This window comes from Periplaneta americana, chromosome 7 (genome assembly GCF_040183065.1).
Source record: "Periplaneta americana isolate PAMFEO1 chromosome 7, P.americana_PAMFEO1_priV1, whole genome shotgun sequence".
Taxonomy (NCBI): Eukaryota; Metazoa; Arthropoda; class Insecta; order Blattodea; family Blattidae; genus Periplaneta; species Periplaneta americana.
In genome coordinates this window covers 24743818-24769290 of record NC_091123.1, presented here as the reverse complement: position 1 = coordinate 24769290, position 25473 = coordinate 24743818, and the positions used below count along the sequence as shown (strand labels likewise).

General features: G+C 34.0%; 1 protein-coding gene across 15 annotated transcripts in view; it reads left to right on the top strand.

Moving 5' to 3' along the window:
- sls (sallimus) overlaps positions 1 to 25473 on the top strand; it is a 959631-nt gene that overhangs the window by 98083 nt on the left and 836075 nt on the right. For all 15 annotated transcript variants that reach the window (XM_069830434.1, XM_069830438.1, XM_069830435.1 and 12 more), the window contains one exon: positions 23289 to 23451. In XM_069830434.1, the coding sequence (XP_069686535.1) occupies positions 23289 to 23451 (163 nt within the window). The remainder of the gene's footprint in view (positions 1 to 23288; positions 23452 to 25473) is intronic.

Below are 25473 nucleotides of genomic sequence, written 5' to 3'. Positions count from 1 at the left end.
TACTCCCTTCCTAACAATCAGGGCACTTACCCTTTGTAGCAAGTCGTCTAGAATAGTTCCATCACACGTGAACCTCGAATTATGCAAGAAATACATGCCGTGAACTATACTTTTTTAAACGTGATAAATATTTGTATATTTATTTATATGTTTGTTTGTTATTTGTTCGTTCATTCATCCGTGTTTATGTCGTGGTGTACACAAGTGTTTGAAGATAGCTTTGACGTAACAAGCAGGTTCAAATCCCCACCTCTGATACAGATGTTTATCCTTCATTGGTGTTACGTTGCTTCTTCTCTTAAATAGACGCCGTGCTGATCCAACACAACAGGAGTCCCTCCTCGTTTCTCTTTATTGTGTGCAAAATTGAAATTAAACGTCAAAAATATGCCAAATTTAAAAAAAGACAAAATGTTTTAAGAAGAAAGGCGAAATGATTTGTGTATCTATATTATATTTGTTTCGTGGTATATACGTAATCATCAAAGCCTAGCTTAGACATTGTGTGAAGGCTGTGGTCATAACTTCGTATCCCACCTAGGAAATGATTGCCATTGTGATAAACCTTGTCATCTTTGATTTTCACCCAGCGTAGTACTGACCCATGGGAGATCTAAAACGTGTTCATACGCTTTACTGTTTAAATGACATGGAAAGACTGACAAAGGGAAGTACATTGTGTGACTCTAGTTTATTTATTTATCTATTTACTTATTTATTTATTTGCTTATTTATTTATTCATTTATTTATTTATTCAAATTAATTTATTTATTCATTTTTTCAAATTTATTTGTTATTCATTTTTTTCATATTTATTTATTTATTCATTTTTCAAATGTACTTATTTATTTATTCATTTCTCAAATTTATTTATTTATTCATTTTTTAATTAATTTATTTATTCATTTTTTAATTTATTTATTTATTCATTTTTCAAAATTATTTATTTATTCATTTTTTTAATTTATTTATTTATTCATTTTTTCAAATTTATTTATTTATTCAGTTTTCAAATTTATTTATTCATTTTTTCAAATTTATTTATTTATTCATTTTTTCAAATTCACTTATTTATTCATTTTTTCAAATTCACTTATTTATTCGTTTCTTCAAATTTATTTATTTATACATTTATTCTAATTTATTTATTTATTCACTTTTTTCAAATTTATTTATTTATTCATTTTTTCAAATTCATTTATTTATTCATTTCTTCAAATTTATGTATTTATTCATTTTTCTAATTTATTTATTTATTCATTTTTCAAATTTATTTATTTATTTATTTATTCATTCATTTTTTCAAATTTATTTAGTTATTCATTTTTTCAAATTTGTTTATTCATTCAATTCTTCAAATTTGTTTATGTATACATTTTTTAAATTTATTTATTTATTAATTTTTCTCAAACTTATTTATTTCCTTATTTTTCAAATTTATTTATTTATTCATTTTTCAGATTTATTTATTTATTCATTTTTTCAAATTTATTTATTTATTCATTTTTCAAATTTATTTATCTATACATTTTTCCTAATTTATTTATTTATTCATTTTTTAATTTATATATATTTATTCATTTTTTCAAATTGATTTATTTATTCATTTTTTCAAATTTATTTATTTATTCATTTTTTTCGAATTGATTTATTTATTCATTTTTTCAAATTTATTTATTTATTCATTTTTTTTTTTCAAATTCATTTATTTATTCATTTCTTCAAATTTATTTATTTATTCATTTTTTCAAATTTATTTATTTAATACATTAGGTTTCAGCTACATTAGGCATTGCAGTCCTAAAGAGCAGAAGCTCGTGCTCGAACATAGTTCAATTTAGTTCTACAAATTATTTTACAACATTGAAGACTGTTCATTCAGTGCAATAGCATTAATATGGAGTGAAATAAAGACAGCATGTAAAAATATAGAAACTGCAAAAGTCCATGTGTATTAAGCTTCAATTTTAAGCTCAAACAGCGTCCATTCAGTACGATAGCATTAATATACAGCAAAATATAGACAGGATGTAACAATAGGTCTATTCGTTGCATAACCATTGTTACCATAACAGATATATTCTGTAGGACCAAAAATTAATCTTTACATAGATTCTTCGCCAAACAGTGCATAATACAGTGGAATCTCAGCCACCAAGTCAGTCAATTGAGTGCGCTCATTGTATAATGGCAGTTGATTTAATATATGTCAATATATATGTCGAACTTGGAGTCAGGTCACAAAGGGAAAAACACTAGAGGAGCGGGATTCGGTCGGGTGCTGTGGATTGAATTTCGGCGTAGCTTAGTGGTTAGAGCATTTGGTATGTAGAACCAAGGACCCGGGTTCGATCCCCGGAGCCGGAACGAATTTGTCTCCTCTAATAACCATTGTTACCATAACAGATATATTTTGTAGGATCAAAAATTAATCCGTACGTAGGTAAAACATTCATTTTAACTCAAATTTCGGGTGAAAATGTCCAATAATATACAACAGAACGAATGATGTGCTGAAGTACATTAAAAGAACACATCGTATGATATTCCATCTGCAATTTGAGATAATGTAGACACGGTATGAGTGCTACAGATTTGTGAATACTACGTGAAGTGCCAGATGTATGAAACTCTATGCAGTTGCTAACATTTTAGTGTAGTTCATTCAAGAACGCTGTGAATGGAAGTGGTCAGGTTTCTGTTAATGTATTCAATAACTTATGAGTAAACCTGCATGAAATATCAAACAAACAGACTTAAAAATCGTAAACATTTGGAGGATCCACACCTCCCAGGTTAGTTTCCCCTTCCCACGCATTTCTTTCTGAATACATCTTCTTTAACACGGTGATTCGTGCCAGTAATATTTTGCGTTTCTGTGTAATCTTCATTGAAGACTTGAGAGTTGCCCCTAAACTTTCCACATATTTTCTTTGAAACCAGCAGTGAAAAGGGTTGAATTTTTTATCGAACACTGAAAATACAGAGTGTTCGGGTAAATCTGTGACAAACTTTGAGTTAAGGTGACTCTTTTTCATGTCTCTTTTATTTATAACTCAACACGTACAACAAACGTATTACAAAAATTACAAATGTCAGTACATCTTTACAAAATTAATGAACTGTATGTCCGGGAAGTTCGTATACCCCTATACCTTATTAGTAAAGCCCGGATTCTTAAGGGGTTAGGTACAGCTTACAGCAGTAAAGTGTTTGGAAATATTCAACACTTTTCCCCTTCATTATTGTATCTTGTACAAAATTCAAAATGTACAGTTCACCGTGCAGTGATGAAGCGTTTCCCTCATAACCAGGCTTCGAGACTTTGGACCCGATACAATAAGTTTACTGTGCATGCACTATAGGTTGTTGACTCGCTGCAGGTAGATAGAGATATGTTGAAGTAACAACGATGCTATTTAGAGTAGGGTACGGTAGTATGAGGAAACACAAATATGTACATTCTGAAAGTAAATATGCATTACACAATGATAATGTCAAAAGAATGTGAAAAGCATTTATTCTCCTGTCTTTTATAAGCATTTGTGTTTAATTATACACAGTGTTAATGATGGAAATAAGCATGTAGCAATTTAAATTTTTTCATTTATCCTATTGGTCGTCTTTAGGAAGTGCAGTTACAGTACCGAATTGCAATGTACTACAAGATACATTCTCAGTGTCTCAAACGTAAATCTTTTTCGCTTATCTGCCAAACACAGTTTGTACTGTAGAAAGCTGCGCTCTACGTCGCATGACGTGATAGGATCAAAACGAAGAAACCTAACATCATTGCAATCTCTAAGAGACAGTCCTTTATTCTCGGGTGACTCTATGTCCACTAATTTGCTGTTTATGTTACACAATGTTCCATATCCGTTATCGTTACACAAAATTGATTTCCACTTCTGTTTTACACGTTCAGTGCCGGTGTATTTGATGTCTCATTAATTCTCTGCATCATTTTCTAAATTAATTTGAGGGCTTTCGGCATCTCTTGCTCTCACTCCTCTAACCGTGTAATAGTTTCAGACACAGTTTGTATGAAAACCAAATTATTCGTCAGAACCTTCAAATCCAGAGCGTTTTCCTTTGTGTATTTGTTGGCATTCATTCTACAGTACCCCCACCCACTGTACGCTTTACCACTATACTCAGTACGCCGTTATGCGGATTTCCCACTGAACTGCTCTATTCGTTCCAAAGTCTCGAAGCCTGCTCATAACTCATAAACTTGTTAACTTTTTCATGTTCTCTCTCTTTTATTTTATTGCTGAAACTAATATTTACAATATCATGCTCTTTCAAGTACATTCCTTAATAAACAATATTTTTTTTGTGTTAGAAGAAAATACTAATATTTGACGTTTTTGTAAAATGAATTTATTTTTATCAGACAATCTATCAAAGGTAGAGAAGTGATCTTGCATCATATTGTAGATATGACATGCATTAATACACACAAGAAATTTCATCACAGAATGTTGGATAGTTTTTGAGTTATGTACAAAACCCTTCATCACTGCACAGTGAACTGAATTAAAAAAATGTAAATAATTTTTTTAAATCATAAAAATATTTTTTTCATATAGCATAAGGACAGTATTTTACACATACTAATTTTCATTATTGTACAAGATACAGTAATGAAGGAAAAAAATGTTGAATATTTTCAAAATTATATTGCTGTAAGCAGTACCTAACCCCTTAACCAGGGGCCACTGCGCTCTGGGGATCCTCAGAACAGTTAATTGGGGGCCGCAAACAAAATAATAATAATAATAATAATAATAATAATAATAATAATAATAATAATAATAATATTTTAATTGTTCTGTGAAAATTTAAGCACAAGACTATTTTGCATCAAATAATAACATAATTAAATTGTTATATTTTTTAATTGATACCGAAATCCTACTACATTTTATGCAGGGGGCCGTAATAAAGTAATGTGAGGAAAAGGGGGGTCTCATTATCAGAAAAGTTGAGAAACATTGCTTTAAGAAAGATGAAAAGTGTTACTAGGCTACCAGCGTAGTGTACGGTGTGTGAAGCGTGCGTGCTGCGATGGTGTGGGTTCGAACCCCGCTTGGGATCATTACTTAATCGGTTTTTTTCCTTCTCAAATGTAAGGCGGATGTGAAGTGCAAAATCCTGGACTCACCTCGCCAAACCATCATCACTCTGTCACTAACTCCATCTATAAACCCAAATAGTTGATACAATGTCGTTAAATAACGATTAAGAGAATTCTACTTTCATGGCAGCTGTGAGCCTATAAAGCAAAGTTATTTATGCATTAATAACGTATGTGAGAATTACAAAGACACTGTAGCGAAATTGACGTCTGCTGATGGATACGTAGTGTAACACGCCCGCTCTTTCCAGGCTGCATAAACAAATATATCGCGGAAGAAGTAGGCGCCAAGCCAACACATATGTGTAGCAGCTAGGTTGTGAAGCAGGGTGCAGAAATTCTCAGAAAGAGAGTATCGTCGCAGTTTTTCTAACATGAATAAGCAGAGTTCTCAGTAGCATTAAAAGCCTGCTTTTCCTGCAAAGTTTAACGTGGTACACACGGAAACGCATATAAACTTTAACTCCATTAAATTCTAATAGCTTAGGTTTAATAGTCTTTAAAATTTTGTTCATCACCATTACCTAAAATATAACTTTTCTCACAGTTCTTAAGCATCAAGAGAATGCCATTATTGACAACTATAAAAAAATACCGTAGACCTACGAAAAATAAACTGAGACAACAAATTCTTACCTTAGGAACCAGTAAAAATTACAACTAGATTGTTTCAATTAAATTTAATTATTTTCCACAATACAACGAATGCTGATAGTTTTTCGATAATTTAATTGATCTTAACGAATATATGTTGTCATGAAAAAATTATCTTATGACAACATACATGAGTTTAGAAGCTCAATTAAATCACAGAGAAAATATCACGCACGAATTGTATTCAGTCAGATAATTCCGATGCGAGAAAGATGCCATTTTGATTGGAAATTTTTTATAATATAATCATGATGTTCATGTTCATGGCAGTGACTTACCTCTTTCTTCTTCGCAAAACACACAAATTTGTATTACTTTTATTGCAAGAAGAACAACGCGGATATCTGAAATTTAATTTATTTAAAAGCAACTGAATATTTCAGGTTATAGCAACGTATATTTACCCCCAAGATTTTAATATGTTTATTCGCCAGATTTCAACATATTTGCTCGACAGATTTCATTATATTTACTCGCCAAAATTTAACATATTTACTCGACAGATTTCATTATATTTTCTTACCAGATTTCATTATATTTTCTCGCCAGATTTCATTATATTTTCTTGCCAGATTTCATTATATTTTCTCGCCAGATTTCATTCTATTTACTCGCTAGATTTCATTATATTTCATCGCCAGATTTCATTATATTTTCTCGCCAGATTTCATTATATTTACTCGCCACATTTCATTATATTTACTCGCTAGATTTCATTATATTTTCTCGCCAGATTTAATTATATTTTCTCGCCAGATTTCATTACATTTACTCGCCACATTTCATTATATTTACTCGCTAGATTTCATTATATTTACTCGCTAGATTTCATTATATTTTCTCGCCAGATTTCATTATATTTACTCGCCAGATTTCAACATATTTACTCGCCACATTTCATTATATTTACTCGCTAGATTTCATTATATTTTCTCGCCAGATTTCATTATATTTACTCTCCAGATGTCAACATATTTACTCTCCAGATTTCATTATATTTACTCGCCACATTTCATTATATTTTCTCGTCAGATTTCATTATATTTTCTCGCCATATTTCATTACATTTAATCGCCACATTTCATTATATTTACTCACTAGATTTCATTATATTTTATCGCCAGATTTCATTATATTCACTCGCTAGATTTCATTATATTTACTCGCTAGATTTCATTATATTTTCTCGCCAGATTTCATTATATTTACTCTCCAGATGTCAACATATTTACTCTCCAGATTTCATTATATTCACTCGCTAGATTTCATTATATTTACTCGCTAGATTTCATTATATTTACTCGCTAGATTTCATTATATTTCATCGCCAGATTTCATTATATTTTCTCGCTAGATTTCATTATATTTACTCGCCAGATTTCAACATATTTACTCGCCACATTTCATTATATTTTCTCGCCATATTTCATTACATTTAATCGCCACATTTCATTATATTTACTCGCTAGATTTCATTATATTTCATCGCCAGATTTCATTATATTTTCTCGCTAGATTTCATTATATTTACTCGCCACATTTAATTATATTTACTTGCTAGAATTCATTATATTTTCTCGCCAGATTTCATTATATTTTCTCGCCAGATTTCAACATATTTACTCGCCACATTTCATTATATTTACTCACTAGATTTCATTATATTTTATCGCCAGATTTCATTATATTTACTCGCTAGATTTCATTATATTTTCTCGCCAGATTTCATTATATTTACTCTCCAGATTTCAACATATTTACTCTCCAGATTTCATTATATTTACTCTCCAAATTTCTACATATTTACTCGCCACATTTCATTATATTTACTCGCTAGATTTCATTATATTTTCTCGCCAGATTTCATTATATTTACTAGCCAGATTTCATTATATTTACTCGCCAGATTTCATTATATTTACTTTCCAGATGTCAACATATTTACTCTCCAGATGTCAACATATTTACTCTCCAGATGTCAACATATTTACTCTCCAGGTTTCATTATATTTACTCTCCAGATTTAATTATATTTACTCTCCAGATTTCAACATATTTACTCGCCACATTTAATTACATTTACCCGCCAGATTTTATTATATTTACTTGGCAGATTTCATTATATTTTCTCGGCAGATTTCATTATATTTACTCCCCAGATTTAAACATATTTTCTCGCCAGATTTCATTATATTTATTCGCCAGATTTAAACATATTTTATCGCCAGATTTTATTATATTTATTCGCCCGATTTCATTATATTTATTCGCCAGATTTCATTATATTTATTCGCCAGATTTAAACATATTTTGTCGCCAGATTTCATTATATTTACTCCCCAGATTTAAACATATTTTCTCGCCAGATTTCATTATATTTATTCGTCAGATTTCATTATATTTATTCTCCAGATTTCAACATATATTCGACGGATTTCATTACATTTACTCGCCAGATTTCATTATATTTACTTTCCAGATTTAAACATATTTACTCGCCAGATTTTAATATATTTACTCGCCAGATTTCAACATATATTCGGCAGATTTCATTATATTTACACGCAGGATTTCATTATATGTACTCGCCATATTTAATTATATTTATTCGCTAGATTTCATTATATTTACTCGCCAGATTTCAACATATTTACTCGGAAGATTTAAATATATTTGCTATTTTTATTTCTTAAACCACACATGGCTGCAGACCGTAGTGTGTGTACTCTTATGATGTGTACCGCAGTTTATAGCGTCTTGAAGTGCGGCAGAACACCGGCGCTCTGTTAGTCAGCCGTGCTCTCTATATACAAGAACGCGGATGCAGCTCTTGAGAGCGGGTTTATAGAATCCTCTTTCAACTGCCGCTATTTAACCACTTAGCAATACGATGCCCAGAGCAGATTCTGCATTAAATTTATTCTCTAATTCTGTAGGTTCTTGCCCATATCTTGCATTATTCAATGTTTCTTTCGTTAAATTGATATCATCATTAATGTTTTTGATGGAGTGGCTTATAGTAAAATGAAGATTGTTTGTTTCGGCATCAATTATACTTAATCTAATAGGGCAACGAAATGCATATAAGCTTGCCCGCGGGAACAAATCGGGACTTCTGCCAGAAACATTGTAAACATTTTAGTCACAGCCAACTAGAACATATACAGCCGGTTCACGTCGCAGATTCTTACGTCATCCGCATTGCGGTAGTTACCTATCCTGTGTCAATTTCAATTTAACGATATTTAAATAATGCTGTATCAATTGCGTCGTTATCTAGCATAGATGGAGTTGATGTTAGGGAAATGGTATTTGGCGATATGAATCCGAAATTTCTATGAATGTTACCTGACTTTAGTCTTGCATTAGGGAAAACGGCGAAAATACCAAAAAATAATCAACCTAAACGAGATTCGAAATCGCGACAGAGCATAGTTTCGGAGCACGAGTGCAGCTCGCTATGCCAGGAACCTTAAATTTCAATTATTTGTATATATGATTATGTCCCTTGTCAAATTGTCGTCACCTAATTTCACAAAGAGCTTCAAAACTTTACTGTATTATGTCGAGTTGTTGTTTATCTCAAGTTTTATTACCTGGTATCTTGAACCATAACATCAAGTGATTTTTGTTAAGTCTCACGAGATAATCGACACATATGTATAATAGAATATCTCGAGCGACTTTAATCAATTACCGGTATAGTACCTATTGATACAACAAACATTCAAATTCCTTCTGCAAGGTAAGTAGCAACAATGAGCGGAGAAGTTGCGTACTGTTCGCCCAACAAATAAAGAGACCCAGTAAACGTAAAATTACAAGTTCTTCCCTCTTTTTAAATTTTTTTCGACTCAAGTAACGGCAATCAGTCAGCTTTTTAACTCCTGCATACAACTGAATCTTATGTAAAGTTAGGCCATTCATTAATAGAGTAGAATTCCTCGTATCCGGCAACTGTGGGACAAAGCAAGTGCCGGATAACTGATTTTGCCGGATAATTGGAAAATACGTTTATAGGTTATCTAAAGACACACTGTACTACATAAACATTATTTTCCATGTTGAAATTTAGTAATTTTCATGTAAGTATTTAAAAATAAAGTTTTGAAATACGTTCAATGTTTATTTTTAGTACTGAATACGGTAATGTACGTTATCAGTTCAAAATGTTATTAGAGTAATACAGTAATACATGATAGCATAAAAAATACTCAAAGTTTTCGTAACCTTATGACTATTTTAAATGGCGATCATGAGAGTCATGTAACGTGAAGAGCAGTGTAGCCAACGTCGCAAATATGAAGACGAAGTAACGCTCGATGATTTGAGCGTAAGAATATTTTGCTTGCGTTTTGCGGAATCCATTGTGCATCAGCAGCGCTTAGCAGTAATAGCCATGATATGGGTACTATCACTGCCATCGTGATCTAGACCAGGCCGTAATGCAGGTTGTGTGACGTCACTCGATGAGTCGGGCTTTTCTATTTGAGTATACGGAGCTGAGTGAAATATATTACTTTAATGCGTGTCGGCGCTCAATTTTATTTAGTGTAATGTGTGTATAAGACCCCTTCACACTTCTTATCGCATAATATGTTGCAGAAATAATTACAAAACTGTGTTATTTTAATATGAACGGAGTTTTACATGGTAACATAACCTGGTTGCATCAACATTTTAAGTTTGGAATGGAAGCTATTTTGAGATTTAATAAAGAAGAATTATTTTTATTGTGATTTTAATTTAGCACATCTACCTTCCTTACTTGTAGGTACAAAATTTACCACAGTCCCTCCTATGAAATTAGTGTATGTACAGTTGTGTGTTAATCTGGTAGATTAGATAAATACAATTCATTACAACCCAGTATAGTAGGGAACAAATAAATAATACAATTAAATTTTTATTCAATGTAATATGTGCATAAGTTCCATTTATGTGTTGCATAATGTGGCTGGAATAATAAATAAAACTGTGTTATTTTTATGTGAAGAGAATTTACCATGTTAACATAACCTATCTGCGTCAACATTTTAGGCTTAAGTTGAGAACGAAAACGGTTTTGAGATTTAACAAAGAAGAATATATTTTTTAGCATAAACTTCAGAACACGGTTACCGTCCTTACTTGTAGGTAGAAAATTCACCACAGTCCCTCCTATGAAATGTACATACGTTATATTACTTAGTAGCGCTGAGGTATAGTTCCGGTAATTTCTGAACTGAAAACAGTTGAATTTATTTTTTGTGGAGATGCATTTGATCCTATAAGCAAGGCATATTAAAATCCTGAACGAACCGAACTAATTTGTATATGCAAGATGTATGAATACGAAGGGAACTACCTCAGCGCTAGTTTAGCCCTAGTAACATATTACACTAATCAGACTTCAGACTGGAGTACCGTCTGAAACGAATAAATACAATTGAAGTGTAGACAAATTGCATTTATAAGTTATACGTAGCGTTATGCTTAATTATAATGCATAATTGCGAATATGGAAATAAGGCAAGTACTGACAGAATAAACATAACCTATAACTTCAACACATTAAAATATGCGTGCGATGCAACTGAAAATTGTTGAAACGTGCATAAATGAATGTGCAAGAATTTCGTAATGAAGCATGAGTGCTTTATTTCAACTAATTACAATTCTAGATACTGTAACAGTAATGGAAACTATAGGGTATAATTTTTTGTAATATACTATATGTATCTCGTTTTTAGTTCAAATTGTGTATATTATCAAACGTCGTATTATTTACTCGTATAATGTAGGTTATTCACAAATAAAAAGGGAGCAATAATTTAAATTTAATAAGACAAATACGGTAAACTAACAATAATGGATTAGACAATAGTAACATTGGTAACGCTGCACTTAGGCCTAATCACAACTTACTTTACATGCCAGTCAATGTTTCACTTTCACGTATATATTATTACACATATTTAGCCTACTGTTTATAAGACCAAAATTTCACTTAACCACATAAGGGCGCAATATTTAATCGAAATAAAGGCAGGTATTACACATACGAACTTTGCCTGCAACAACGTAATTTTCACACCAAAAATAATATTATACCTTAAATTGCAAGTAAATTGTGTCTCAAGCGTCTCACAATCACTGTTTAAAATTTTACTGACGCAATTACACTGCATTTCAGAGGAATATATGTTATTCTTCATGCACTGCAACTAATTCATATGGTTGAAAGACCGCCTTTCGCGATCAGCTGTTAAGCAAGTCACGTGGTCTGCCTTACGGCCTGTATTAGATCACGATGGCAGTGGTACTATCCATCACTCGAATGAAATTTTTGCACTCTGTAGGAACAGAGAATTTCACACTTTCCTATTTAGACTCATCGAAAACACCTTCGAAATGGGCGATTTAAAGTGGTAAATTTAAAGATATCGTCTCTGTGCATTGTTTGCAAGGTCCAAGTGACAGGTTACCGATGCTACCCGATCTACTCCAGGGACATAACGATTTTTTGTCTATGTTTTCACGCGTGAACAATGTAAAGAGTAAACACGATATGTGGCATGTACGATCCATGAAAGCTACTCACATCTTCGTCCGACTCTTCCCTTTCCCATGAATGACTTTTTTTGGCCTAGCCAAAAGTGCCGTTCTTTTGGTATTGCCAGTTATTTGGGTGCCGGATACGAGGGATTTTACTGTAGTTTGTGTATTTTACTGCAAACCCAGCATTCTCAAATCTTCCCTGTTTTCCGGCTTCCTCTTATCTCCACATATTATCCATATTCCTTAATGTTGTCTATCACCTGATATCTTCTTTTGTCCCCAACCTTTCTCCCGTTCACCATTCCTTGCAGTGCATCCTTCAGTAGGCAGTTTCTTCTTAGTGACACAGTCAGTTGCTTTTCCTCTTCCTGATCAGTTTGAGTATTATTATTTCTTCACCCACTCTTTCTATTATAGCTTAATATGTCGCTCCATTCTTCTCAATATCCACATTTCAAATTATTTCTAGTCGATTCACCCCTTCATCGTAGTGTCCATGTTTCTGTCTCCTACAATTCCACACTCCACACAAAGCACTTCACTAATCTCTTCTTTAGTCCTTTTTCCAGAGGTCTGCAGAAGATGCTCCTTTTCCTATTAAAAGTTTCCAGCGTATTCCGAACCTCACCGGTCCGGTGGCATCAATGACGTCACGTTGCAACGAAAATAAGGAACAAAACTGGTGGAAGAATCGATGCTGTCATGGCGACTGTGTAAGTGGTTATCTGTGCTACGCTAGCAAAATTTTGCGAAATTTCCGTACTGCCATCTCGTTCGAATAAAAGAGATCATAAACAACTTCTTTCTTGAACCGGTAGTAATAACTGGTCCGTTGATATGTTCGCTCATAAGCCATTAACATATTGTTTTTACGTTGTGCTCATTACAAACAATACAGCAGAACTAAAGCAGAACACACCGCCATGACACAACAGTGCCCGATGTCATTCGTCTGCTAATTCCCGCCTTATACAAGAACCAATCAGATTCACTGATGGCGGCTGATGGAGACTGCCATCACCTCTGCAAGTTGATGGCACCGGTGCGACACCGATGGAGCATCAATGACGTCATCGGTGGAATTCGGAACACCGTGATGCCATCGGATTGCTCACCGATGAGATTCGGAATACGCTCTTCGTTTGCAATTGTTATCCTTCTTTTGACTTCCTGGTAGCAGTTCATGTTACTACTTATAGTTAAACTATAAGTTCCCTTATGATCTCACTAAAGATATTACTGGATCGTTATCATAGGTGACAGTTGAGATGAAAAGAAATTGCCGGCAAGATACAGTAATTAAACACTGAACCTTGGAAAACAATAGGCTATAATTGGCGCGGGACAACTCTAAGGCTTTCTCTATACTCAAAGCTTACCACCTGTCGCCGATGATAGTGATGTGATAATACCCCGTGAGGGATTTTGGCGATTTAAGAGGAGGAGTCAATGGTATTTTAAAAGTGACGGTGCTACCACAGTTCTCAACGATTGAGCGGACTGCAAGCGAAAGCGTTGCTTAATGCGTGGAAACAAGAAATTGACCAGACTGTGTTTCAAACCTTTCGAAAGTTCACTGCTTTCCTAGCTTCGCAAGTTTTACGCCGCTATATGAATTCCTTTCTGTAATGCGGTAGATGGTAGATTTTGCTAACTCTGAGGTTGAATATAAGTGTATAAAACTTTCCCACGTTTTTATTGTTTGCTTTGGATCCTACATGCTTCACAGTTTTCGCGTCAAAACTGTTTATAGTAGTGACGTCAGACTCAGCGGTTCATCAGCTCCGAACATCAGACAGTAATAACCGTGAAGAGATTTCTTTCTGTTCTTGCGAACAGTTGTAAAGTTTTCTTGTAACTCTGGGATTTTTATGACAAATCTAATATTTAAGTCGAATTTCAACTTTAATTTATGTTCTAATATTAAAGAAAGATTATTCAAATAAACATTAAATGTAACAAAAGTGTTTTTGTGTATATCAGAGTCACTTGACCGTGTACTTCTTCATTATATTGAGACCTATACAAAAAAAAGTATTGAGCACAAATAAACTTTTTACGTGTAACAACTGAACATTAATCTATTTTCATTAATTAATGTGATTTATGCAATTTATTAATGAGTGGAAATGAAATGCCAACTTTACAATAACGACCCTATTGCTGCTGGGCCAGTTCAAGAGGGGAACAACTCAAACTCCAAAATTTTGACATGACTGCATTTTTAAAGTTTCATATTGCAGTGAAAAATTCAATTAACATCATTATAATTGGAACTTGTAGAATATAAGAAACGTTATTAACAGAATTTGGAGTAATTTCAGTGATGCTTGGAATTTTTCACAGTAACATGAAACTTTAAAATGCAGTTATCTCAAGACTTTGCATTTTGAGTTGTTTTCCTTTTCAACTGACAAACAATTTATTTAAAAAAATCAATATTTTACAGCTTATTATTATTATTATTATTATTATTATTATTATTATTATTATTATTATTATTATTAAAATATAAAACATAAAGGAGACGGCCTCCAGATATGGAAGGTAGCTGCGAATATATTGAATAAGCAGTCGTGGACAGCCGATAAGGAGTGGTCCTCCAGCTTGGGGGTTGGGTGAAGGGCTAACAACTCATCACCATAAAAAAAGAGCTTGTTATGAATACATTCAATAAGTCTCGGAATGGGACTGATTCCCTGGCACGACCACAGCAAACTGCATGCATTGTATTCTTCACCTGACATAATTAGGAACATTAAATCCAGACGTTTGAGATGGGCAGAGCATGTAGCACGTATGGGCGAATCCAGAAATGCATATAGAGTGTTAGTTGGGAGGTGAAGACGTTTGGGGAGGCCGAGACGTAAATGGGAGGATAATATTAAAATGGATTTGAGGGAGGTGGGATATGATGATAGAGACTGGATTAATCTTGCACAGAATAGGGACCGATGGCGGGCTTATGTGAGGGCGGCAATGACTTTCGGGTTCCTTAAAAGCCATTTGTAAGTAAGTAGGCCTAAGTATTAAAATATAAAACTTAAAAACTTCAAAAGTGTTAAACTAATTACAAATGGTAATATTCCTTATACAACAGACGGTACCGTTTCGGCACTGGTTTATGTGCCTTATTATTATTATTATTATTATTATTATTATTATTATTATTATTATTATTATTATTATTATTATTATTATTATTATTATTAAGAAAACAGAACCGATTAAAGTAGCATGTTGTTAGCATTTTCAATTTTGTTGTTGGCAGGAAGGTTCTGTGTTTTTCTCACTACTAATAATAATTTGATCTTCTTAGCATTTATTTTATGTTTGAATTTCGATAAAATTGATTATTGTAACTGTAACACTCTTTCCATATCCTTATCATAATGTGATAAAATTGCAATATTATAGACAAATTTATTCTTATGTAATTAATTAATTTTCCTTTTTTTTCCTTAACAGTCCATATTACCATATCAACTGAAATTTTTATCCCTAAAATGTTTATAATGTCTGGACATTCATTTACGCACATTACCTTCTTTAATGTTAATTTTTATTCCTTTGCAACCTACATATACCTACGAATCTTTTCAAACTATCAATTGCAGTGCACAAACTTTTACTTTCTCTCCGGTTCAGATCTGCTATAGGCCTATTGCACTCTGTCAAAATACTTTGACTTGTGGTGTTACAAAAGTATATACCCATATTACTCAGAGTGACTTTCAAGCCGAATTACCCGTAATTTACTGACATGAACTTTGTAAACCTGCAGAGTTCGTCGGGTGTCGTGTGACACGGGTGACCTACACTTAACCTATGATTTTGTTATTGAGAATGAAGTCGCGAACGTTGGCAAGGTGCCTATCACTCTTCTACTCCGGGAATTTTTAGCATCTCCTCCCACGCTATGAGACGTCTCGTGATGGATCGCGATTATGAGGACGTTAGGCTGAAAACACCGAGCTTCATTGCTGCCAACTTCTGAATTCCGCACAGATCAAAATATGCTTACGCAGTCCGTTAAGTTGTTGACAAACTTAATCCGAGAAAGGCAGGGTTGGGGATATTCTAAAATACCCTATTTCTTGTATTTTATATTATTGAAAAATAATTTGATTAAAATCTATCTATAGCCTATCTTTCATAATAATTGACATAGTCTATTATACTATATAGAATAGCTGATTCCGGTCGTATTTCCGAAACCTTTATTCTTAAGACCTTCATTTCCGAAAGGTGTTATTTTCGATTTGTCTTTTTTCCGAAAACCATATTTCCGGCTGCGGCAAATTTCCTATAAATGATAAATAATGTAAGCATCTTATTCAGAAGTTTTAAATAATGATTAGGGTAAAGTTGCCTAATTTCGTGATACCCCTAATCCCGCGATACATTTTTTTTTTAATTGAATGTCAGTCAAAGCTTTGATGTTCGATCATAGCACCAGACATGTTTCTCGAAAGAGTGCATCCTTCGCCTACTTTTGAGTCAACGGTGAACTTCCTAACAAGATACCCAATCCCAGGAAATTTAGTTAAAGAAACTATCACGGAATTGGGGTATCACGGAATTAGGCAACTTTATATATGAAAAATTTGCTAGAATATTTAATAAGAAAAAGTGTAAAATAATGAGCCGTTCAAGGTTAGCTTTGTAGGTGCTATCACTGTTTTCAATCCGTTTTAGGCCTCTTTTAAACACTGTGTCCAAATACATTACTATGACGAATATTGAATTATAGGTTCCCATATAAATACTATAGTATTCCATGTTCTTTTATTTTCAAGGCTCCTTTAAAAATTTCCAGAGTGCATCGTTCGCCTTTATACGCTTTATTAAGACAATGTGAAAAAAATAGCTAATTCTTGACTGTCGTGAAGTTTTTTTAATCTGTTTAAATTTCGGATAACTTCATGAGTATATTTTTCGTATTCATTAACATGTAGAAATTTATAGGAAACAAAACATTTGCTTCTTTAGTTACGTGAGGAATTACATAACCGTGGAACAGTTACAGAGATGCCAACTTGCAATGCCAAGAACAAAATGTATTTAACATTTTACGCACAGCGGTCAAGGCACTCCTACGTGGTTGTGTTGTGGTAAACACGTCCAGCTGAAACAGAAGTAGATACTCGAGATTTATTTTGTTTACAATATTCTTACGTTATTCTTCAGATTTGTTCTTTAATTGAAACGATGAGTTCAAAAACTCCACAAGTAAAAAGAAGTAAAATTTTCAGGAGATGAAAAAATCTGTATAGCCTAAATCTGTATTTTTTAAAACAAACTTAATTTTTAAAGTATCACATTTTAGAATGCTATCATATCAAATGCTCAATCAGTAAATTGTTGTGACAGTTTGTGCATTAAGGCCTTATTAAACGACATTTGAAGGTTATGGACTTGAAAGACATTTAAAATCACTCACTTTTTTTATAAAGGAAACGCATTGAACAGAGGTTAACTACTGTATTAAGTGTAGAAAATTACACAGAAACATGAAGCCTATAAACAGACCTATTCATGGACATAACCTTCATTTTCATTAACATTATCACTAGTACCAACAAGTGACTGAATGTAATTCACAGCATCATTATGTAAGAATTTCACCAAAGATTTCACATCATTCAATTTCTTTTCATTTACAGGAATATGATCTTTGTAAGCTTTCTTGGAGGAAATTACAGGTTTTGCGTTTGGTTTCAGTAGTCTGAAATGTTGTGGCATGATACCACTCATTGTGGTATCAACAAAAACTTCATCAACATGGTCTCTACTGAACCTGAGTCTCTTGTATTTTGTTACACCAAACTTTTCCTTATTTTTGGCGACACTGCTCTTAAAAATATTTTTAATTAATTCTGAAAATCAATTATTTCATGCCATTTATTATATAAATAGGAAATTTATTTTCAATTAACTGAATCCATCCTTGATACATTTCCATGGACTTAACATATTTTTTTTCAATGACCGCAATATTCTGGTCACAAGGTAGGAAAGAATGTCCCCGAACTGGGAACATTTGTTCCACTTTCTTGAACCTATCAAGTCCCGGACTTGGAATCATATTGAAATCACCGAATATTTCAAGCCTGTCGAAATATCTGGATGAAATATGTTTAAACGCAACGAAAAAAAAAAGACATTTCGAAAAAAAGTTGACTTGGGGAGTTTTTGAACTCACCGTTTCAAATTTATTTTCAACCTCTTACAGTAGGCCCAAGTATAATGAGAAAATATTATGATGCCGCTAAAGAATTATATATACGGTGAAGCGACTACAGCTACTAATTCCCAACCTACCTATAGCCTATTTGTCTAGAAGATATAATTCAGAACAATATATTACAAACACTTAGATTAGATAATCGCAAGTTGATTCCTATGTTTATTAATAGTATATGAACGTGAACATTTTTTAAAAAATCTTTTTTATTATTATTAAAATTATGCAGAGTTTTCTGAATCTAGTGATATATAGTTTATTAAATTTATTTATTGGTGCTGTTTAAATGGACATGTTCTAAAACACAATATAGGTAAGTTAAGACATTTAATTTTTACTTTAAATTAAATTTCCCAGAATTTACAATTTTTTCACACATATGTAACTACACAACCGTTAGATGTGGAATGCTGAAATTTTGCACGCTGATTTCACATCCAATTATGCTAAAAGTAAACTACTATAACGTCCATATCTTTGAAAATAAAAAAAAAAAAACAGTTGAGCTACCCGGGAGTTCCCGGATAGCTCAGTTGGTAAGAGCGCTGGTACGTTCAACCAGAGGTCCCGGGATCGATACCCGGCCGCGGAACAATTTTTCCCTTGAAATTATTCAAATCTCCTTTACAGGGAGCTTTACCTGAAAGACTAGATTTGCAAAAAAAAAAAAAAAAACAGGTCACCAAACATGATGTAAATTTTAATATACTTTATATCCAAAATCCATGGCGCTACAGCCCTGAAGGGCCAAGTCTGACCAACCGGCTGCTGGCCTCACGTTCACATGCCGAAGCAGAGGTGGACGATCATCCAACCAGAATGGAGGTATCGTGTGGTTAGCACGATGAACCCCCCAGCCGTTATAGCTGGTTTGCTGAACCGGATTTTCGCTACCTATCGTAGCTCCCCAAGTGCATCACGATGCTGGGTGGGCACCGGTCCCATACACTGGCCGAAATTTCACGAGAAAATTTCTTCCCCCATGAGGACTCGAACCAGCGCGCATTCCGTAACGCGAGTCCTAGGCGGGATGCCTTAGACAGCGACGTCACGGCGCGGGACTATACTTTATATAGGACACACAAAAAATTAACTGTATTAAAATTAACAAATCTACATGTTTGAAAGTAGTCCACTTCTCAGAAAAATAAGTGTTTATTACATGCAGTAAAAATGTTAAAGATGTCCGAGAAACACTAACAATGTTATGATTACCAAATAATATAACTGCATTTTTTATACTCTGATAAAAATGGTTTTTAAAAATTATTATTAGTAACTTTTTTATACTTTTATCGTCTATTTAAGTTATATTTAAGTATTGTTATGGTACATTATAATTTTTGTCCACTTGTGAGTTAATTTTCTTGTAAAATTTTAGAAATTTATTCTGCAATTTCTGATATTATTCGTGGTCGTTCACGTACAAATTACCCTTAAACATCCTTTGTCTAGAATGGAAATATCCTGTGTTATGAAATTAAAACTCAACGTTGCTTTAACTCCTTCTCATTGTTACAAAATTGACATTAAAGACTTTGCTCTCTGTGAATTGGTGACATTAATGATGTCCTATTAGGCTGTACATACCAACGCCAGAACATCTCAAACTTCATTACTGAAATATGTAGGCTACTATTAGTTAGTAGCGCATCATGAACATAAAATAGCCAGACCTTCACTTGGACAACTGAGAAAATGTAAAATGAAACTTCGTTACTCATTTCTACTCCCGTGTTCATTCATGTAGATCAATGGTGGACATTCCTGTGGCATTGCCGCAGTGACGTCAGACCTCAGCGAAGCATCAAACTTACCCCCTACCTTCCCCTTCCCACACTCCATGAAAATACTGCGCGTGTACGTGGCGGATTATATTGGACTGCTGTACTCCGGAGCTTCATTAGTGATACAATGTCTTTCGCAGAATCATATGAATCAAGAGGATATCACACTTACAAGAAAGGCGGTGCTTTCATTTCTCATGTTTAGGATCAGTTACAAATATTCAGGACGCGAACTTAAATATGCACATTCTTAAAATAGATCACCTTTTATACGAGTTCAAAGAACACAGATTCAGTGATTTTCAAAGGATGGAGAAAGATTTCAATATTTTTGCCACTCCTTTTCATGTTTAAATTGAAAATGTTATCCCAGAATTGCAATTAGAGGTACTGGATTTGCAGAATGATGGCTTCTTGAAAGCAGAATGTGAAGGTTTACTGGGGGCTAAAATTGTTTAAAAAGATGTCCAGTACTACATATCCACTGCTTAGACAGTTTGCTTCAAAAATAACGAGTACCGTCATTTCCCATAAATATGGTCCTGGAACATAACTATTGTCCACGATACAATTATTCAAATTTTGTACTCCATAAAGTAGTACCTCGTTTATTTATATTCTTGCTGTACTGTAGTTTGAATTCAAGTCACTGCAGCTATCTACGAACGGTCTATGTTACTTCTACAATGATCTTTGAATGGTTGTATCGTGGACCATAGTTGTGTTCCAGGACCATAGTTATGGGAAATGACGGTATGTATTCATCAACCTACCAACGCGAACAGCTGTTTTCTAAAATGAAATTTATAAAGTCCAGCCACAGATCCCGCTTAAGCGATGCTCATCTCCTTGCGCAACTGAAAATAGCATGCACAGATATAAATCCCAATTTCGAAGAAATTGCTTTGAAAAATGATTAATTAAATATCACGTGAATGGACTATTCTAATTACATATGGTAGGTAGGAGTGTAGTGGCGCAACTGTCTGTAAATCCGTCACTGCACTGTAGAGTGCAACCCCTCCCACAGTATGTAGTTGCCATTTAAATCCTGTCTTGTGGGTTGCGTTCATTTTGCCTACCACTGATGTAGATGGATGAAAAATAAATACGATGTGGTGAACATAGTCGTTTAAATCCAGTCATTGTGGATAGGATGTCTCAAAATAAGTAAAAACAACATATTTTATAATTAATAATTCTCTGTCGTACTGATATAGTGAAAGTAAACTCACTGTCTCTGGTTCACACGTCACCAGATCATCTAACCAGAGCAGAAAATAATATCTCTTGCCCTTGCCTAGCCAGAGGTACCTAGTAGCCTTGCCATCTGACATAATTCGCTTATTTATAGCAATCGTGTACCTGACAATATTACATCGAAATCTAGAAATAGTGATTAAGTAAGACAGCGTCGCCGCTCCGTGTTACAAAATACAAATTCCACATGCACTTAACAGAAATACTCGAGTACGGACAGACGCAATGTCACGCCCACCGTGAAGCTAAAATAGAATGACGCGCGCGAGTGGCAAACCTGTAACAAGAATAAAACTGACATATGGTGTGCTTTCTAAATTAAATTTTCACTGTGCCTCTCAATGTAAAATTAACAATGCATTGATGCCTCTAAATACGCTTTTGTGTCTCATTACAGAAGAATTAGGAAGCACAGTGATGCTGTAAAGAATCTAATTCGTGACTATCACAGAATACAAGTTTTCAGTACTCCTATTACCGAAACATTTATATGTTAGAGTGTTTTTTTTTATGAATTGAAGTAAACTTTATTGTACATAAATGAGTACATTATAGTTGGGAATAACAAACAGAGAAAAGAAAACAAAAGAAAAAAAAATAAATAAAATAACTTGACACTTGTTTATGGGTATTGCCCACTGGCAATCCCAAAAGTACCCTATAGCCTCATATCACTATGCCGTTTTCTTAGTTAGAGTGTTAAATTAATAAAATACGTGTTACGAAAATTTTAACATTTGATGTTAGTTGCTTAGCAACGGTAATGTGTTACTTCGCACTATTTTGACGTCAGTTGCTTAGCAACGGATCATTTAGATGAAACATGGTAATTCTATTGTAAATACTTGTATAAATATATCAAATATATATATATATATATATATATATATATATATATATATATTGTATATATTGTATATATACATATATATATCTATCTCTGATTGAGGTTTTGGCTAATATGTACATCTATTATCAGACAGTACATCTCATTTGACGATATGTTTCAGAGAAAGAACAATTGAAGGTTAAAAAAAAGAACAATAGTCCATAAAGGGCAAATTTTAGATATTAAGCATGTAGTGAGCGTATTGTAGCGGCCATTTACTGAATTAATTGTCAGGAGAAAACGCCATAGGCCTATGTTATAGAGTGGAAATTTTCAGTGGTTTTCATAAAATAACTATAGTCCAAAGACTTTTTTTTTTGTGAAAACAGTCATTGTCCAGGACGATGGTAGCATTTACATATATCCCATTCATATCATCTCGAAACATTTATCCATACAATTTTAAACTGTAGTAGATTGGCAGTAATACTCACCAAGATGAAGAATGAAACTGGCATGATGAATATATTGAAGGAAGGGTAGGAGGACTATGCCTTATGTCGATGTAGATTTTGTTACTCTGGCAGTGAAAAATTAGAGAAGGGAAAAAGATTATGGATAAAAAAATACTCAAATTTAAATGTGTCATTTTTTTTCAGTTCAAGAGAGGTTTTTAACCCTGCAACCCCTCCCCTGCGCCGCACTAACGTAACATAGAAGTTTGTCACTGTGAATGCCAGTAAATGTACATGCTCAATGCATGTATTGCTGTTCCCCGATGTTTCGGCAAACCGTTTGAATGTGTCTGTATTTTTTATATTTGTTTGCAGGTCGGTGGACAGCGGGAGTAACGCGACGGCGGTGGAGGCGATCTCCGACAAGCTGGCGGAGGTGACGGGATTGGCGGAGCAACTGGACGCCTCCCTGTGCGGCGCCCAGCATGGCACCAACATCAAGCGAATACTGGATGGCACCGCGACCACCACCCCAGAGGTCTGTAGTTAGTCCATACCAAAAAACAATTCTGTGTCACTTATCAAGAAATGAGATAAATTCACTCCTCGGTATGAAATTGTACGCATCTTGTATATTCCTTTATTATTTTGATGTAAAATTAACAAGTCTTTCTCATTGTATTCCCCTTGTCCTCCTTGCATTCCCCTTGTTCTACTGGCATTGCCATTATTCTCCTTCCATTCCCCTTGTTCTCCTTGCATTCCTCTTGCTCTCGTTTAATTCCCCTTGTCCTCATTTCATTCCTTTGTTCTCATTGTATTTTCCTTGTTCTCCTTGAATTCTCCTTGTCCCCCTTGCATTCCCCTTGTTCTCCTTACATTCCCCTTATCCTCCTTGCATCCCCCTTTTTCTCCTTGCATTCCTTTTGACCTCATTTCATTTCTCTTGTCCTCATTTCATTCCCCTTATCCTCATTACGTTTTCCTTGTTCTCCTTGATTTCTCCTTGTTCTCCTTGCATTCCCCTTGTCCTCCTTGCATTCCTCTTGCCCTCATTTCATTCCCCTTATCCTCATTACGTTTTCCTTGTTCTCCTTGCATTCCCCTTGTCCTCCTTGCATTCCTCTTGCCCTCATTTCATTCCCCTTATCCTCATTACGTTTTCCTTGAATTCTCCTTGTTCTCCTTGCATTCCCCTTGTCCTCCTTGCATTCCTCTTGCCCTCATTTCATTCCCCTTATCCTCGTTTTCCTTGTTCTCCTTGAATTCTCCTTGTTCTCCTTGCATTCCCCTTGTCCTCCTTGCATTCCTCTTGCCCTCATTTCATTCCCCTTATCCTCATTACGTTTTCCTTGTTCTCCTTGAATTCTCCTTGTTCTCCTTGCATTCCCCTTGTCCTCCTTGCATTCCTCTTGCCCTCATTTCATTCCCCTTATCCTCATTACGTTTTCCTTGTTCTCCTTGAATTCTCCTTGTTCTCCTTGCATTCCCCTTGTCCTCCTTGCATTCCTCTTGCCCTCATTTCATTCCCCTTATCCTCATTACGTTTTCCTTGTTCTCCTTGAATTCTCCTTGTTCTCCTTGCATTCCCCTTGTCCTCCTTGCATTCCTCTTGCCCTCATTTCATTCCCCTTATCCTCATTACGTTTTCCTTGTTCTCCTTGAATTCTCCTTGTTCTCCTTGCATTCCCCTTGTCCTCCTTGCATTCCTCTTGCCCTCATTTCATTCCCTTATCCTCATTACGTTTTCCTTGTTCTCCTTGAATTCCCCTAGTTCTCCTTGCATTCCTCTTGTTCTCTTTGAATTACCCTATTTTCCTTGTATTCGTCTTGTTTTTTTTTGTCTTTTCCCTATTCTCCTTGATATCCTTGTATTTCCCTTGTTCTTATTGTTTTCTCTCTATTATCCTTGTATTCACCTTGTCCCACCGCCTTCGTCTTGTTATCTTTGTCTTTCCGTTGTTTCCCTTTTATTGTCATTATTTACCTTATATTTCTCTTGCTATGCACCTATCGACAGGTGATCGCATCGACAAGCAGTTGTACAGACACGGAATTAAAACTAGGAGCGAGTCTTGATGGGAGTCCACCTGTATGTAGGTAACAATTTCGCACGACTGTCCACAAGTAGCATATATACAGGGGCTCTTGTTTACTGCACATGCGCAGTGTGCTAACCGATTTTCAATAACATATCAGCAGTTGATTTAATATTGCAAAGCAAAATAAATAAATAAATAAATAAATAAATAAATAAATAAATAAATACATATTACGGAACAAACGAATTTTGCTTATAAATAACAAAATGCAGACATCGCATTCTTAATTTTTTTCCGAGTTAAATAATCCAGCCAACAATAGATTTTTACAAATATCTCAATTTTTTTCAATTGACGGTTGGTCTATTGTTGCGTAACGCCGTTCAAATGAAAGTTGTAAATTCCAGGGGAAGTTAAAAGTAGGTATTATTATTATTATTATTATTATTATTATTATTATTATTATTATTATTATTATTATTATTATTATAGCAATAATGAAAATGATTAAGGAATTT